This window comes from Solanum verrucosum, unplaced genomic scaffold (genome assembly GCF_900185275.1).
Source record: "Solanum verrucosum unplaced genomic scaffold, falcon-dt-bn FXZP01000159.1, whole genome shotgun sequence".
NCBI classification, from domain to species: Eukaryota; Viridiplantae; Streptophyta; class Magnoliopsida; order Solanales; family Solanaceae; genus Solanum; species Solanum verrucosum.
The window spans coordinates 883543-899890 of record NW_026020705.1 but is presented as its reverse complement, the minus strand read 5'-3'; the positions used below and the strand labels follow the sequence as shown (position 1 = coordinate 899890).

The following is a 16348-nucleotide window of genomic DNA, read 5'->3' as shown; positions in this document are numbered from 1 at the left end:
TAGGCAAACCCACGTGGATTTTATTTTGCTTGTATTTGGGTTTTTTTTAAAATAGGAGACATAATTATATGAAGAAATTATAGAACTTTGGTAATCATAATTTCTCATTAAAGATACTGCAACTCAAAATTGTTCCACATATTAAAGAAGATCTTCACTAATTACTTCAAGCCTAGTCTATAAAAGATAAAAAAATATCTCGATAAGACTTGAAGCAGGGGGCATTGTAATCATTTAAAATTTATTAACTATAAATTTATAAAATGATTCTGATTATATTAAATTCATGAATATATTAGTCCAAATAAATATTATGGATTAGTATAATTGGGCTAATTATTTAAGTCCAATAAATATGAATTTAATTAAAGTCCGAATTAACTTATTTGAGCTACAATATATGAACCCAATTTGCTAAGCCCAATTTCATCTCACTCTAGAGGCCCATTTTGGTGCGACGTGGCAAATGACGTGACATGTCAAGTCAAACAAGAAGCCAATAGGATCATGACTGTGTCAAAAATGACAAGCCCATTTTATAAAGTTCATATGTCATGTCACTTAAATCTGATTGGCCGAAGGGAATTCTATTTCAATCACAACTCCTCTATTCTAAAACTATAAATAGGAAGTTCTCATAATTCAGAATAGGGACAGAAAATTCTAAACAATAAGCTAGAGAAAACCTGTGGTACAAACGCCATAAATTCTCTTTAAGCTACAAGTTTAAGAATTCAAGCATTCAAGTTCAAGAACGATCAAGATCAAGACCATCGGATTCAAGAACAAGCTCAAATCATTTGAATTCAAATAAATGTCAAGATCAAGATAAAGTTCAAGTTCATCGAAGATTCAAGAATAAGATTTAAAGCCCTTGAATCCAAAATCAAGTTCAAGACAAATTCAAGATCAAGCTCAAGAGCTCTTGAATCAAGATCAAGCTCAAAAGCCCTTGAATCTATATTTGAAAAGGCGAACTCAGAGGAATCATAGAGATTGTAACACTCACACTTCAAATAAATGTCGTCTATGTTTGGGATCACAAATACCATTAGAGCTGGCATGGCAGTCCACTTAGGCAGTCCAACATGAAAAAAATACCTTCCTCTCAATAATGTTGTTCTTCCTTATTCATCCCTATTACAAAAAGAAAATAAAATATAATTCTTTCATTGTTCTTGTTTGAGTTGTTGTTCGTACTTTGGAACTCCAATTTCAAAGTGTGTTGAAGTTTGTTTGAAGTTGTAATTGCGTGTTGAAGGATCGAGTTCATTGTTTGGTTTTGAGGTCATAGATTCACAAAATCGATTTTTAGATTTTCAAGCTTTTTAGAACTCTTTCATATATTTTTTATATATTTTGGGATTTCAACTCAAATCTTCAACTATCAATCTTCAAACTAAGAAATCAGTTGTTAAATGTCAATTTCCAGCTTCAATTGCAATATCCAAGCAATTTTTAGTAACATTCAATCAAATCTCTTCATAATTTGCACTATCTCAAACGAACTTCAGCGCACTTCAAAATTGGAATTCTAAAGTCCGAACAATAACTCAAACAAGAACAATGAAAGAACTATTTTAGATATAATTTTATAAAAAAAATTGTGATAGAGATGAAAAAAACAATATAATTGAGAGGAAGGGATTTTTTCCATGTTGGACTGCCTAGGTGGACTGTCATGTCAACACATATGGCAAAGATAGCATTTTAAGTGTATTTGTGGTCCAAAACATAGACGGCAAGGGTAATTTTGATCCCAAACATAAATAAAGGGTATATATGAGTTATTTCGAATAGTTCGAGGGTAATTTTGACCCTTTTTTCGTTTTGTCTTTTGTCATGCCCACATTCATTTGTTCAACCACAATAGTAATTTTTGTCATCTTTTAGATTTATTATGTATTGCAACCACATTCACATAAGGAAATGAAGCAAATTTAGTTGGACAGACTTCACATTGTTTTTATCAAAAACATATTAATTTGCTCGGTCATCATTATATTGTGTCAACTTGAACTCAACATCTTACCCATAAGAAGGCATGTTATTCCATAATTTGACTCAACTTGAACCCAACATCTTATCATCATAATGCATCAAGACTCAAATTTGATTCCTACCCTCGTGGTGCAGTGAAACTTGAATCAATCATCTTACCCTCAATCAGTGGCGGAGCCACACATACTTGAGTGGTGTCAATCTGACACCCCTTCATCGAAAAATCACACAATGTAGCTATATAAAAATATTTATTTTATGTATATATATTACATATTGACACTCCTTAACTTCTAAGAGATTTTACTTTTTTATATTTTCATATTCCTTAATCAAAATTCTAGCATCATGACTACCCTCAACAAATGATATAATAGACCAAAGTATTAAAACTTATCCTTAGACCTTTGAAAATATTCACTTGGTGATTATATGAAGAACAAAATTTACAGACTTAGCTGGTTTTGTTCATGATGGTGAAGATACAGATGACAGTCAATATTCTTCATGATGACATCAACAGTCCATTTGTAGAGTGTGATAGAACTTACATTGTTGGGGCATGATAATCTGACATCCATCGATTTTGGAGTTGATGATGAAAGTGTTGCGTGTTATAAAATCAAACTAACTATATTAGAAGATGAAAGCAATAGAAATCAAGAACAAGAGATGGGAGTTTTTCTTAAGTCTTCAAGTGTCTTTACAATGTGACTTCACATAATTGCACCAATATAATAACGAAGAAATATAGTTATCTCAATCGTAAATGATGAAGATGAGCATGAAATTGACTTTTTCAAGCAAACCACAGAAAGTCGTGAAAACCTACCAACTCCAACTCCAACAATATAAGGAAACCAACAAAAGATCTGCCATTGCTCTACGGATACTTGAGGAAACATAAAATTGAAATATGATCATGTTAGAAGCAAGAATATTATGAATTGAACTAACAACAGGATGAATCTCTTATTTCTTTAAAATTAACCTGAAAGCCACCCATTACTGGTTGTCGATGCTATTCAATGAAATATATCCTTTGAGAATCAATTCTGATATTCCCCATTATGCAAATTTCTATAAAAACCAAGGAAATGTAGTTTTAAATCGCCAAAAGCAATTTCAATTGCATCTTTGAAAGACACATTTGCTTTGCAAAATATAATATACACATGGACCAACATGTTCAAAGATGATCACAGATGGCATTCGTGAACTCAGTTGTTGATGCTGTACCTCCAAGGTCGCCTGTTCGGTACTTTCCCTCTGCAATTGTTTTTAGGATGGCATCTTGGATGCGGTCAGCTTTATCATGAAGCTCTAGATGACGAAGCATAGACACAGAACTCAAAAGCAAAGCAGTTGGATTCGCCAAATTCTGCAGACATAATTTTTTATCAACACAGAAATTAATGCAAAAAAAGAAGGGTGGAATGCCTAATGAATGGCACAGGAAGAAGATATTGAACCACATTTAAAAAAACAAATCTCATCCAACTGGCATCTAAAACCAACCATAGAAATTTTGAAAAAAGAGTACCTGTACCTCTGACTGCATATTATATTATGGATGTGTGTCAAGCATACACTGTTTTACATCCTTATTTCATATTCCAATTAAGTTCATCATAGACACCAAAAAGAAAAATTCAGATAAAGAATCACTCTAGTTAAGACCAGAATATATTTCTCACTTGCTTCTCATTCAACATTCAGTTCTATAAAGGGGGAACAGGTACCTAGGAAACAGAAAGGAAAACAAAAATAGGGGGTGGCAACTTGGTACACAGTACACACAGCATCCCATGTTAACGCGGGGTCTGGAAAAGGGCCGCACCCAAGGGAGTCTAATGCAGACAGACTATGCCAACACAAGCATCAGTGGCTGATGCCATGGCATGACCTATAGGTCGCATTGAGGCAACTTTAATGTTGCTCAAAGCCAGAACTTCCCTTGTTCCAAGAAAAGGAATAACTGTAAAAAATTATTCTCTACTTCTTGGTGTGCAAGGAAAGCAAAACACACAAGCCTGGCAAGAGCAATAATGTTGAGTAACCCCTCACTTTATTTCTACTTCTTGGTGTGTAAGGAAAGCAAAACACACAAGCCTGGCAAGAATATTAATGTTGAGTAACCCCTCACTTTATTTCCTACGTCGTGGACAAGCTTTGCTACTTCAGTAGAAGCACACACGCAAGGATGTAAATGTTTGTTAATTAGGTAGCACCGCTATTAGTAAAAGGGTTTGTGGCTGCCCATTTCACTTCATCTTGACAGAGGTAAACAGTAGCAATGGCAATTGGGGTGGGGGTCAGGACTGTCATCCATTTTTAGTTCTTTTTCATCAATGTATTAGTTAGCCGTTTGTTGAAAACTTTTGCAAGTTTATTTGTCTTTCTTGACACACTTAAAAATCTCTGTACTTTTTCAAATACGCCCGGATTATACTATCCTTTTAGGAAATATTGACAAAAATAAATTGTGTTTACAAAGCTTCTGGAAAATATTTCTTAAAGAAAATGAAAAAATTGTTCAAAGGTTCAGATTTTTCACTATTCCAGTACCAATTAGCAAAACAGTACTGATACAGAAACCTTCAAATTTTCTCACTTTTATCTTACAGAAGAAGTGTCATGTCCCGCCACTTCACTGTTCAAATTCGGCACCGGAATAGGGGAGAAGAATCCAGAGTTAAGGAGAACTCTAGAACCCCTAGATATTTTTCAAGAAGGCTTTTGAATTCCCTAGAAATTGTAGAGAATTCTAAAATGTGGACTAAAATGTAAATATTGTAGGGACTTGTAAAGTAATTATTATTTACACTTAGGCCCTTAGGGAGTAGTATTAATAGAGGGCCTCCCATTTGTAAAATCATCCAACAAAGTTATAAGCGATCTTCCACAATACAAAGCCTTCTTCCAAAAGCTCTCTAAATCTTCCTAAGTCTTTCTTGCATTCTCTTAGCGATCTAGTTTCAAAGGGTTTACTTGAGCTTACAAGACTGTGAAAGATTCGTGAGTAAGTTGTCGAGTGCCGCACGGAACATTAGTGAGACTCTAAGTCTGGACACACCCACAAAGGTGACCAAGCTAGATCATTCCTTAGACTTGCGAACTAATATCGCAGGTTCATCCGTGGCTACTCCGCTAAGGCTAATCCAGGGGACAAGTAAGCCCTTTGAAACTAGATCGCTAAGAGAATGCAACAAAGACTTGGGAAGATTTAGAGAGCTTTTGGAAGACGGCTTTGTATTGCTTGTGGAAGATTGCTTACAACTTTGTTGGATGATTTTGCAAATGGGAGGTCCTCTATTAATACTACTCCCTAAGGGCCTAAGTAAATAATAATTACTTTACAAGTCCCTACAATATTTTACACTTTAGTCCACATTCTAGAATTCTCTACTATTTCTAGGGAATTCAAAAGCCTTCTTGAAAATATCTAGGAGATTCTAGAGTTCTCTATAACACTGGATTCTTCTCCCCTATTCCGGTGCCGAATTTGAACAGTGAAGTGGCGGAACATGAAACTCTCCCCCACCTGTTGATGTGACGCATGCGGCACACTGCTACAAGAACTCCCGAATTTGGTCCTTGAACTGCCGCAAGTCTTCATATCTCTCCCATATGGCCTCCTCCGGAGTTTGTCCCTTCAAATGAACAAGGAACATGGCACTGGCTTGCTGCCCTCGCTTCCTCTTCGCTTGGTAGTCTATGATAGACTCAATCTCTCGATCATGCGAGGCAGTGACAGTTATGGGCGCCCGTCGTGACTGGTTCCGGTTGGGATCCTCCTTGTCCTTATGGTATGGCTTGAGGACGCTTGCATGAAAAATCGAATGGATCTTGAAGTGTGGAGGCAACTCCACCTTGTACGAGATATTGCCTACCTTGGCAATGATCTTAAACGGACCCTCGTACTTTCGCATTAAGTTCTGATGATTGCCTCTTAGTGCTTTAAATTGTTTTGGGTTGAACTTCACCAAGACCATGTCTCCAACTTGGTAAACCGTGGGACGCCGCTTGCGGTCGGCAAATTTCTTCATCTTTTTGGTTGCCTTGTCCAAGTAGGACTTGGCAGTGTCGAGTTATTCCTCCCATCTCTTGGCAAGATGGTAGGCTCCCAAACTCTTCCCCTTGAAAGCGGCTGGTAAAGAATGTGGAGTTTGGGGTTGTAGGCCAATCGCCAACTCGAACGGTGTGCGCCCAGTGGACTCGCTCTGTTGCAAGTTATAAGAGAATTGTGCCATGTCGAGGAGCCTTGCCCAATCTTTCTGGTGCACACTAACATAGTGCCTAAGATAGCACTCTAGAAGGGAATTGACACGCTCGGTTTGGCCGTCGGTCTGCGGGTGGAAACTTATGCAGAAGTGAAGCTCTGTGCCAAGTATCTCAAATAGTTCTCTACAAAAGTTCCCAATGAAGCAGGGGTCTCGATCGTTGATGATATGTCTTGGCAGCCCCCAATACTTAACCATGTTCTTGAAGAATAGCCTGGCAGCCTCCTTAGTGGTGCAACCGACTGTGGCGGGCATGAAAGTAGCATATTTTGAAAATATGTCCACCATGACCATTATCGTTCCATGCTCGTCAGACTTGGGTAAGGAAGTGATGAAGTCCATGGTTACGGTCTCCCATGGTCGTTCTGCTACAGATAGTGGCTCAAGTAGCCCTCTCGGTTGCCTCTGCTCCACTATGTCTTGCTAGCACACCAGACATGTTTGCACATAGCACTCTATGTCGTCCTGCATGTGCGGCCAATAATAGATTGCCTCAATCAACGCCTCGTACGTCGATGCCCCGGATGCCAGCCTAGGCGTATCGTGTCTCTCCTTGATGATTTGCCGCCTTATGGACTCGAACTTGGGTACATAGACCATTTGACCGGTAGTGAGTAAAAGGCTATCTTCTACCCAAAAGTGCCTTCTCTAGCCTTGGGCGGTAAACTCCATAAGCTTCTTGGCCTCCAGATCGTGTTGCATGCCATCCTTGATAGCATCTTGAATGTCACAATGAGCGGTAGTGATGGCAACAAGCTCAACCATCCTACTCAGTGTGCCGGCCACAACATTGCCCCTTCCCGGCTTGTACACCAAGACATAGATTCAGCTAGTAAGTCTTGCCACCTAGCTTGCTTCGAGGTGATCTTCTTTTGTGACTAAAAGTAGCTAGTGGCCGCGTTGTCTGTCTTGACCACGAACTTGGAGCCTAGTAAGTAATCTCTCCACGTGCGTATGCAATGTACAATGGTCGTCATCTCCTTCTCTTGCACCGTGTAGCGTCGTTTGGTCTCATTGAGTTTGCGACTCTTGAACGCTATTGGGTGCCTATCTTGCATTAGGACTCCCCCAACGGCAAAATCTAAAGCATCTGTGTGTACCTCAAAGGTCTTTGAGAAATTGGGTAGCATCAAGACCGGCTCTTCTGTCACCGCGGCCTTGAGACTTTCAAAAGCTTTTTGGCACTCCTCGCTCCAAACCCGCGGCTTACTCTTCTTTAACAGCTCAGTCAACGGAGCGGCCTTACCGGAGTAGCCACTGATGAGCCTGCGATAGTAGTTCGCAAGTCCAACGAATGATCTCAACTTGGTCACCTTTGTGGGCGCCTCCCACTCTTGGATCTCCCGAATCTTGGCCTCGTCCATGCGTGATTCGCCTTGGCTAATAATATGCCCCAATAAGTGTACCTCGTGCTGGGCAAACTCACATTTTTCCCGCTTGATAAAGAGTTGGTTCTCCCTTAAGACTTGGAAAACTTCCTCAAGTGCTCCACGTGCACTTCCAAGATGTTACTATAGATGACAATGTCATCTAAGTACACTACCACGAACTAGTCTAAGTAGGGATGAAAAATTTCGCTCATCAACGTGCAAAAGGTAGCGGGTGTGTTGGTTAGGCCGAAAGGTATCACCAACCATTTGTAGGCTTCGTATCTCATCACGCACGTTGTCTTTGGCTCATCCCCCTCCGCAATGCGAACCTGGTAGCCTTCTGAAGGTCCACCTTGGTGAAATACTTGGCCTGTCCGAGTCTATCAAACAAATCGACAATAAGCGAGATAGGGTGCTTATTCTTGATTGTTACCTTGTTAAGCACCCGATAGTCAATGCATAGTCGCAATGTCCCATCCTTCTTTTGGAACAAAATCGACGCGCCATAAGGTGCTTTGGACGAGCGAATGTGACCGGCCTCGAGGAGCTCCTTCAATTGCTTCCTTAGCTCCTCTAACTCGGGTGGAGCCATGCGGTAGGGTGCATTTGCGGGTGGCTTGGCTCCAACCTCCAACTCGATCTTATGTTCTACCTCGCGCGTAGGAGGTAGTCTTTGGCAGCTCATCCGTCATCACGTCCTTGCTCTCTTCAAGAACCTTCTCTATGACCGGTGGCAATGGCCCCTTGGCACCATTGTCTCCTCCGCAATGCGAACCTGGTAATAGCCCTTCTGAAGGTCCACCTTGGTGAAATACTTGGCCTGTCCAAGTCTATCAAACAAATCGACAATAAGCGGAATAGGGTACTTATTCTTGATTGTTACCTTGTTAAGCGCTCGGTAGTCGATGCGACTATGCAGTGTTCCATCCTTCTTCTTTTGGAACAAAACCGACGCGCCATAAGGTGCTTATTACGAGCGAATGTGACCGGCCAGGAGCTCCTTCAGTTGCTTCCTTAGCTCCTCTAACTTAGGTGGAGCCATGCAGTAGGGTGCATGTGCGTGTGGCTTGGCTCCAACCTCTAACTCGATCTTACGATCTACCTCGCGCCTAGGAAGTAGTTTGTTGAATAACTTTGCATTATCTTGTTTGGTTTTAATTGGTGTTTCTTTTAAGTAATGGGAAGAGCTTTTTGAATTATTGGTCAAGCCAAGAAAGGAAATATTTGAGAGACGTTTTCCTTGAAACTAAACATTAACATTTTCTTGCATATAGGTGCACAGGGCTTTTCATTAGTTTATTCTGTAGAGATCAAGTATACTGGAAAAAAGAATCAGAACTTCAAGAATAATTTAATCAACTGTTGAATTCATGAGAACCAATAGAACCTTAGAAGTAAATCTTGAAAAGAGTTAGATCCCAAATAACTTCTTGCACCTATCTTGTAAATTACCCATACTTCTCCAATTCATAATTTTTATTGTTGTTGCTCAACTCTCAGTTTTCTTGTGATCAGTCTAATAATTTACAAGTTAAGTTGGCTACTTGTGGTTCATAACCATCCCAATGTAAACTAATTTATTCTCCTAAATAATATTAAGCCAAGAATTATTTGAACATTGTTTGAACCAATCCCTGTGGAGACAATATTTTTCTATACAATCTTAGACGCACTACAGGCTTATTTTATAATGTGTTTTGCGATCATCAGTATCAAATGTAAGTTAATCACCAATATGTATTGATTGCGCATTCATTATTGTTAATAAGATTGAAGGGCATCATGACAAACTAAACGGAAAATACTATACTCTTCTTATAGTCCCACATTAATAGACTGCAAGCTGATCAAGCACACCCGATGATACCCACCCAATAATTGATTGAACTTGGTAATAGTTGATGGATAGAAGCATCGGGCTATAAGAGTAAAGCAATATTCTCACGGGACATGATATCCTATTTTAATACAAACCTTTCCGGCAATATCAGGTGCTGAACCATGCACGGCCTCAGCAAGAGCAATACCTCCCTCACCAATATTGCAACTGCAGGAGAAATCATCTTTAGGAAAAACGAGACAAAATGAACTCAGATGAAACATCAGAGGTATAAAGAAAAAAAAAAAGGCATACCTTGGAGTTAAGCCCAAACCACCAATCAAACCAGCACAAAGATCACTGATTATGTCACCATAGAGGTTAGGCATCACCAGAACATCAAAAAGTGCTGGATTTTTCACAAGCTATACGCATGAAAAGGAAGTACGTTATTTCACCACAAATTTCTAGATAGTATTTATGAAACTTTAAAATGAGAATTGGTCCAATACTGTTATAACATTATATTGAACTTATTCAAGGTTGTTCATTAAGATGAACATGTATAAGACTGGAGTCGCAATGAAGTAATTGGTCTTTGATCATACCATCATACAGCAATTGTCAATGACAACTTCCTCATACTTAATCTCAGGATACTTCTCTGCGACCTCTCGGCAACACTGGACAGAAAGAAAGAAAGTCAACACCATAGTGCTAGTTTATAAAACATATAACTATAATGAGACACCTGGCATAAGGATATACCTTAAGAAAAAGACCGTCTGTCTTTTGCATGATGTTGGCTTTGTGAATTGCAGACACTCTCTCTCTTCCATGGGTCTTGGCATAGTGAAATGCATACTCTGCAACCCTTAAACTTGCTTGACGGGTGATGATTTTGAGACTTTCAACCACACCCCTTACTACCTGATACCAAATGCAAATGAATTTGAAGATCTCAAGATATAAGCTATTTTCTATTAAATAATATAGAAAGATACTTACTTGATGTTCAAGACCACTGTACTCTCCTTCAGTGTTCTCTCTAATAGTGATGAGATTCACATCATCATAGCGAGTCTTATATCCAGGTAGGCTGTAGCAAGGTCTAACATTGGCATATAGATTCAACTCCTTCCTCAATGTAAGGTTCAAGGAACGATGACCTTTTCCAATAGGAGTGGCCATTGGCCCTTTCAAACCAACCTTATTCCGCCTCACTGATTCAAGACTTTCCCATGTTAGAAAGCTGTTGGTTCTAGGGTCTATCTCCTTCCCCACATAGTGTTCTTCCCATTCAATTGGTACCTCAGCAACCTTGAATATCTGTAGTGTTTAATAGGATTTAGCAACTTATAACCCCAGATTTAATGAAGTTACAGAAAGCCTAGCCCCAAGGGAAAGCCAGAGGCGGATATAGAGTAATGGCACCAAGTTCATTTATTTATCAAGGTAGCTTACATTCATTTAACATCCAGAAGATGCAAAAGGATTACAAATCAACTACCATTACTGTGGACAGTTTAAGTAGAAAAATGTCAAGCAAAATAGCAGAATCCAACCAACCATAATGCCTGTGAACCTTCAGGCAGGATTAGCAGAAGAACTCTTTGTCACACATCTTAGTACAATTAATAAGGACAGGATATTTACTTGTGCATTTTATTCCTAAGTGATTCGACTAGCTGATAAGAACATCCAAAACATAATCAAGAAGTAAAGTAGCATGTCATTTCATCCAAAACAAAAAACAAAAAAAACAAAAAAAGAGAAGCTATAAAGCCATGGTACCAATCCCATAGAAATTTCCAATCCCTATGAGAAATGGTTAGTGAAATTATTATCTCAAGAAAGGCAGCCTATACAAGGAGAGGAAGATCCGAAAACTAATATTGAGATGCGCGACAAGGGTACAAGTGTATCGTGCTGCGAGGTCTTGTTATAATCTATGTATCTGCATCTAAAAGAAGAATTGAAGAGAAAGTAGAAGAACAAGTATATAAGGTAACAAAGAAAGGAGAAGAAGGCAGACCTGCCTGACGGACTCGGCGATCTCAGGTCCAATACCATCGCCGGGGAAAAGAGTAGCGCGGATCAAGTTGGAATTGGATTCGGAAGTGAAGCTCCGATCCAAAAACCTAATTGACGGTGCAGCTGAATTAGCAGGGCTCCGAAGAAGTCTTTTCGCAATCTGAAGAGCCATTGTCGATGAACAAATTAGTATTATTGATGATCAAAAGAGGGAGTAGACAGACGACTTCTCCTAATATATGAGAAAGGGAACAAACCAAAAAGGCAAAGCGAGGAGAGACAATTGGATGAAAGCTATCAAATTAAGTCTTGGTTTGATTTTTTGTGACACTTTGATCAAAAAATGGCAAATTTATTTTAAAATGTAATTAAATTAAGTAAATCTGGAACCAAATTAATATTTTCAAAACTTTCTAATCTTTTACAAAATACAAAAAAAAACACACTTCATTTTTTAATTTTTATAATTCTATCCAAACCACTTAAAAAAAAGTAAAAGAAAATAGAATTTTCTCTTCTTCTCCCAACGTTCTGTCTTCTCTTCTTCTTCTTCCTTAGAAAATTCAAAAATCCGACTATCAAAATAAATATTCTCCCCCATTATCTTATCTTCCTCCCCATCTTCTCTTTCTGAACTGAAGATTGTGTTCGACTTAATGGGTAAGTCATTTTTTTGAAAGATTTTACAATTTTTGAACAATACTAAGTTTTTTTCTTGAGTTAATGAATAATAAATCGTTCTATAGATGTGAAAATTGAATAATGGTGTAATGGTACCTATTATTTATTGTTTTTGAAAGAAAACCAACAAACCCAAAAAAGCCCTAATTTTGAGGAAATGTATATGTATTGTTAACATTAAGTGAAAATTCATTTTTTATTGCTTTTGTTGTTCTTTTTGTGACCATTTTGTTTATATGATTTTAGAAATAAGTCTAGTTCAGTTGTCCAACATATATTTCATTTGTTGAAAGATGTGTCTTATGTTGCTACATTTTAGTGAGATGTTGATATATATTCCAACAGAGTTGTCATATGTTGGAACATATCACCTATGTGTTAGGGCAACAAAATGGTCATCTGTAGTAACAGAAGATTCATTTGTGGCCACAGAAGATTCATTCGTGGCAACAAAAGGTACATATGTGGTAACAAAATATCCATATGTGTCAACATAAGTATAAATTGCTACCCATTATTATTTTATAATCAATTGTAAACTCTCAACCTTTTTTTATTTACCTTGTAGATGAAATGATACAAGAAGCTTCATTCATGACAACAACTCAATCTTTTATTAGTGTTGCTTCCTCTTCTAACATCAAATGCACTTTTTCTCTATGCGAAGAATGTGAGCAGCAACATGATTATTTTATTAGTCATGTTAAAGAACTCACTGATATTTTTTAGGAAATGACTTATAATATTGATGTTCATACATCCAAAAAGATTTCACAGCCTTTGAAGTGTAGGAGATTGAAAAAATATATTTTCCAATCACTATCTATAATTAGTGAAAGAAAAAAATCAATGAATACTGCTCTAGTATCACACTCAAACCCAAAAGGCAAGGAGAAGGAGAAGGAGAAGAAGAAGAAAGAGAATGAGGAGAAGGAGAAAGAGCAAGAGAAGACGAAGGAGAAAGAGAAAGTGAAAAAGAAAGCGAAAGAGAAAGAGAAGAAAGTCGAAGTCGTCAGTTGTGATGTGAAGCAACAATATTCATTTGAAGGTTTAAACATTGACAGCGAGGGTCCAACTGAACTAATGCCATATTTCTCGCAATGGATAAACGAGGGTCTTTACAAGCATCATGCAAAAAAGTAAAGTCGTTCAACTATTATTAGTATTTCTTCTTGTTGTCCACTAAATAATTATTTATAATGATTACACAATTGCAGAAGAGAGAAGGACGATCACTACTTAGCCAATTGCTCGGATCTTTAGTTCAAACAACTTGATTTTGTAGTTGCATTTCCAAAGAAGAAGGACTGGTTCTACGTAATGTCTCAACCCAATAAGTGCTGGACTGATGAGGTAAATCCATGCCCACTTTTATCTTTTGATTAAGATATGAATACATACAAATAAATTGATACAGAAATACACTTGTTGATGCATCTGTGCAACATGTGGATGTCATTTTATACTATTTGCGAAAGAAGTCGAAGCAACAGAGTCATTCTAAATATCGATATACCACTACTAATTGTTTTTTTCAAAACATACATTGACAATGCCAGTGTTGTTCCTGAATATGAGAATAAAATCGTTGGCACTATCAAAGGGTTTGGTATACCTGGTGGACTGCCTTGGCACCTCACAGATGAGGTTTATGTCCCTGTAAATTGTAATAGGGAGTTTCATTGGTTCTTGGCAGTCGTTGTATTGAAGGAATGGTGCATAAAGGTGTATGATTCGATGTCCTCATCTAGGACTAACAGAAAATTGTGCTCCAAGATTCAAAAGTTGTCTACATTGTTGCTAAAGTACCTTGAATCCATCGGATTTTTTAATCAAGAAGACTGAACCAACTGGTCAGTTCTTGAAACTTACCAAGAACAAATCTCACCCATTAGAAGTCATACATGTTACTGGTATTGCCCAACAAGCAAGCAATAGTCTGTAAGTATCACATTATTTCTTTGTCTTACCACTATTGAAATGTGGTGTTAATAGGTTTATTATATTTTCTAATCGATGATATACCATGTAGAGATTGTGGACTTTTATTGCTGCATACGCTGAGTTTTTGAGTGATGGACTACAAGTACCATCTGATGGAATTAGTTCTGAAACCCTTCGCATGAGATATGCTTTACTCCTATGGAATTATGGGATTTTAAAGGCTCGGAGTGGCTATGTTAGTAACAATGAAGACCCACAGAGGCCTAGACCTTAAAAAGTAAAGTTTGATGAAAATGTTGTGGTTACCACCATTGATTAAATTGATGGTTATGTATACCATTTGAATTACCTTTTTGTTGATAAGTTGTATAAAACAATTGGTGAAGTGTTCATTTTTGCTGATAATATTAATATTAATGATTTTTTTTTTCTTTTGTTGGAACAAATGACAATTATGATGGAAAGGAAGAAATGTGGTGTCTGTGGCAACATATATAACCTCTGTTGTAAAAAACACCACAGAATTATCTGCATGTGCCCCAACAGAAAGAATATATATGGCAACATATGTCACAGAAAGAAGATATGTGGTAACATATGTCACAGAAAGGAGATATATGGCAACATTATATTGTCACCAATTATTCTTTTTTGCTAATAATATTAATATTAATGATTATTATTACTTCCTCAGTTTCACAAAGAATGACCTCCTTTCTTTTTTAGTCAGTTTCAAAAAGAATAACCTATTTCCTTTTTATGTAACATTTTACTTTTTGCTTTCCACGTGTCATGTTTAAGACCACAAGATTAAGGGCAATTTAGTATATTTGACATAACTTTAATTTAGGACCACAATATTTAAAAGTCTTCTTTATTTACTTAAACTCCGTGCCAAGTCAAACTAGGTCATTCTTTATGAAACAGAGGGAGTATTATTTTTACTTTGTTGTAACAAATGTCAATTATGATGGAAAGAAAGAAATGTGGTGTATGTGGCAACATATATAACCTCTGTTGTAAAAAACACCACAAAATTATCTGCATGTGCCCCAACAGAAAGGATATATGTGGCAACATATGTCACACTTTGAATTGTCAAAATTCAAAAAAAAAAATTAAAAAGGTTTAAAACAATCGTCCCTGTATTTTTCCCTCTCTCTTCTCTCTCTCTCATCTCCTCTATAAAAGGTCGTTTCGTTTCATATTCCAAATTTAATTTATTTTTACTAATTTCCGTTTTCTTTTCTCTTCTTTCCTTTCTCTCGTTCCATTATTCCTTCACAAATCAAATTGTTGCGATATTTTCTACAATATCAGTGGTAAGCTGTTGCGATCCTCTTCTACAACAAGGCGTCATTGCCCTCATCATTTCTAGTTTATCGTTGATATCTTCTCAAGTAAAATTTAATTAGGGTTTTGAAATACTTACTGGTATTAAATCAGGACGTTTTTAGTGGTTTTATCACTTATTTGTTTGTAGGATGGTTAAGTTGTTATTCCTTTTGAAATATTATATGATTTCAAAAAGCTTAACCCCAAAAAATACATTTTAGAATATACATATGTTGCCACATATGACATGTTTGTTGCAATTTTTCCAATAGAACGTGTATATGTTGCCACAGATGACGCTTCAAAGATGGGTTAATCGATAAATTGAGCGATTTAGGAATGGAAACATATCAAATTGGACCAAATTTTAGTACATTGGACCATAATTAAGCAATAAAAATATGTAATAACACTTGGAACAACGATTTACAAGGGTGTTATATTACTATCATATGGAGTTACTTGGTCATTGTATGATGAACTTGTGGTATGATAGTCTTTGTAAAAATAATTGATAGAATTAATAAAGGTTGTTGTATTAGACCATAATTTTGTACTTAGACATGTTGTAGAACTATATATTAGGGTTACATGTTGAATTATGTGACAATTTAATTGAATTAACCCCAAAAAGCACATTTTAGGATATATATATGTTGCCAGATATGGTATGTCTGTTGCAATTTTTCCAACATAACGTGCATATGTTGTCACATATGTCACTTCAAGGATAGGTTAATCGATAAATTGAGTGATTTAGGAATATAAAAATGACAAATTAGACCAAATTTTAGTACATTGGATCATAATTAAGCAATAAAAATATGCTATAACACTTGGAACAACGATTTACAAGGGTGTTATCTAACTAACTATCATAT

The 16348-nt window shown here is 37.0% G+C and overlaps 1 protein-coding gene and 1 pseudogene across 1 annotated transcript; one reads left to right on the top strand and one right to left on the bottom strand.

Moving 5' to 3' along the window:
- Window positions 1–2948: 2948 nt before the first annotated feature.
- Window positions 2949–11768, bottom strand: LOC125812445 (3-isopropylmalate dehydrogenase, chloroplastic-like). Its single transcript, XM_049491936.1, has 7 exons — window positions 11509–11768; window positions 10482–10802; window positions 10242–10403; window positions 10082–10156; window positions 9789–9898; window positions 9629–9701; window positions 2949–3382 (listed from the first exon to the last, which is right to left on the bottom strand). The coding sequence occupies exons 1-7, from the start codon at window positions 11677–11679 to the stop codon at window positions 3191–3193; spliced, it is 1104 nt and encodes a 367-aa protein (XP_049347893.1). The 5' UTR covers window positions 11680–11768; the 3' UTR covers window positions 2949–3190.
- A 1866-nt stretch (window positions 11769–13634) lies between these two features.
- LOC125812422 (uncharacterized) lies at window positions 13635–14406 on the top strand (annotated as a pseudogene).
- Window positions 14407–16348: the final 1942 nt, after the last annotated feature.